The sequence below is a fragment of the Miscanthus floridulus genome, chromosome 18 (genome assembly GCF_019320115.1).
Source record: "Miscanthus floridulus cultivar M001 chromosome 18, ASM1932011v1, whole genome shotgun sequence".
Lineage (NCBI taxonomy): Eukaryota > Viridiplantae > Streptophyta > Magnoliopsida > Poales > Poaceae > Miscanthus > Miscanthus floridulus.
The window spans coordinates 122,944,180-122,945,891 of NC_089597.1; the positions used below are offsets into that span (position 1 = coordinate 122,944,180).

The 1,712-nt window shown below is 59.6% G+C and overlaps 1 protein-coding gene across 1 annotated transcript; it reads right to left on the reverse strand.

The window, feature by feature from the left end:
- Positions 1-278: 278 nt before the first annotated feature.
- On the reverse strand, positions 279-1,414 carry LOC136521690 (thaumatin-like protein). The gene has a single exon (XM_066515446.1). It carries the CDS (start codon positions 1,303-1,305, stop codon positions 538-540), a length of 768 nt encoding a protein of 255 aa, XP_066371543.1. The 5' UTR covers positions 1,306-1,414; the 3' UTR covers positions 279-537.
- Positions 1,415-1,712: the final 298 nt, after the last annotated feature.

Sequence of the window (1,712 nt, forward strand, 5' to 3'; positions counted from 1 at the left end):
GGACGGTGGCCGATAGCCTGCGCCCGCCCGACCTGCTTCCCTTGTGCTTTTTTGCTGTGCACCGATTCAGTTGCCTTTTCAAAACGCAGCAGTAGTAGAGCTGCCGAGTGCAGCTGCACCACGGATCCTCTATATCCTACAGGGAGGAAGATCCGAAGACGCGTGATGGAGGCAAATGAATGAACGCACGTAAACACCCATCAAAATATCAGATGCAGGCAGGATAACACCTGGCTGAATATCAAGTTCAGAGTGGAAAATGCAGTGCTGCTAGCATATACTGATACTGAATTACTGATATACCCCCGTCTGATCTCGGCCTACCAGCGGTAGACCACAGATTTTATTTTTTTTCATCACACTACGACCATACGACACGATACTACAGACAGGTACAGGATGCAACGAAACGATACCAACAAGAAAAAGAACGAAAAAGAAACAAGAACGGCAGCCTCAGGCTACAGCTAAACCCATGAGCCTCGTAAAAGCCAACGCCATTGATGTTATCTTGTGTGGATGGGACTATCATCAGCATCAGCGGTGGTGCGGGCAGAAGGTGACGACGTAGGATGCGCCGGCGGAGCAGGTGAGGATGGAGGTCGGGTCATCATAGGCGTACGAGTACGCCTTGGGGCACGCCGACTTGAACAGCCGCGAGTACGCCGTGGGCTTGCACTGCTGGGGGCTCCCGAACTGCGGCCCCGTGCAGCAGTACTGCGGGGCACCATAAGCGGCGCAGGCGCTGCGGCACCCGACCACGCGGCCTCTCCCGCCCTCGCCGCCGGCGCCACGCACGGCCAGCCCCGCGGGGCACACGCGGTTGAGGTCGCTCACGCACCCGGCCGGCACGCAGTGCGCGCCGGAGCCGTGCACGGGCGTCATCGCGATGGGGATGTTGTACCCGTCCACCAGGCTCACGTCGTAGAAGTCCTGCGCCGTGGGCGTGGTCCCCAGGGTGATCTCCGCCAGCGTGGCGGGGGGAGCGCCGCCGGCCCCGTTGCAGTAGAACGCGCCGCCGCAGTCGCCCGTGGCGCAGCGGCCGCGGCCCGACGCGTCGAAGGCGCACCCCTGACGCCCCCACACGCGGCCCGACCACCCCGCGGGGAGACGGATCGACGTCGAGTGGCCAGGGGCTAGCTGTAGCCCGCCGCGCGCTAGGAGTTCCTTCCCCGCGCTCGGCTGGATGCCTGGCCACACCGTCTCCCCGCACCGGTTGTACAGAGCCAGCGTCGCCGCCGACGCGCCGCCGCCCAAGGACGCCACGACGAGCAGCGCCGCCACGGCAACGGCGCGCATTGCCATGGCTGGTCGCCTGCTCCCCGCCTCGGTCGCAGACTCGCAGGGTCACTCCTCACGCGGTGAAGGGGAGTGAAGAGTGAGCTCTCTAGCTCGCTGGGACTGTGGAGTGTCGTGAGAGTGTGGTGGGGCTCCTGCGGGCGTATTTAATGAGTGTGGGGTGTGGAAAGGTTGCTGGCCGCTGTACTGGCCGTTGGGAGGGTTTTCGCTCCGAGTGAAAATGTGATGCTCGCTGTAAAGTTCACTGGGGCCATGTATGTTTAGATTGCAAAAAATTTCAAACCGATGAATAGTAGCACTTTCGTCTTATTTGGTAAATATTGTCCAATCGTGGACCAACTAAGCTTAAAAGATTCATCTCGTGATTTCGAACTAAACTGTACAATTAGTTATTTTTTTACCTACATTTAATG

What these genes read in the sequence shown, in the direction of transcription:
- LOC136521690 (XM_066515446.1), bottom strand. Translation starts at nt 1,305, where the DNA reads ATGGCAATGCGCGCCGTTGCCGTGGCGGCGCTGCTCGTCGTGGCGTCC.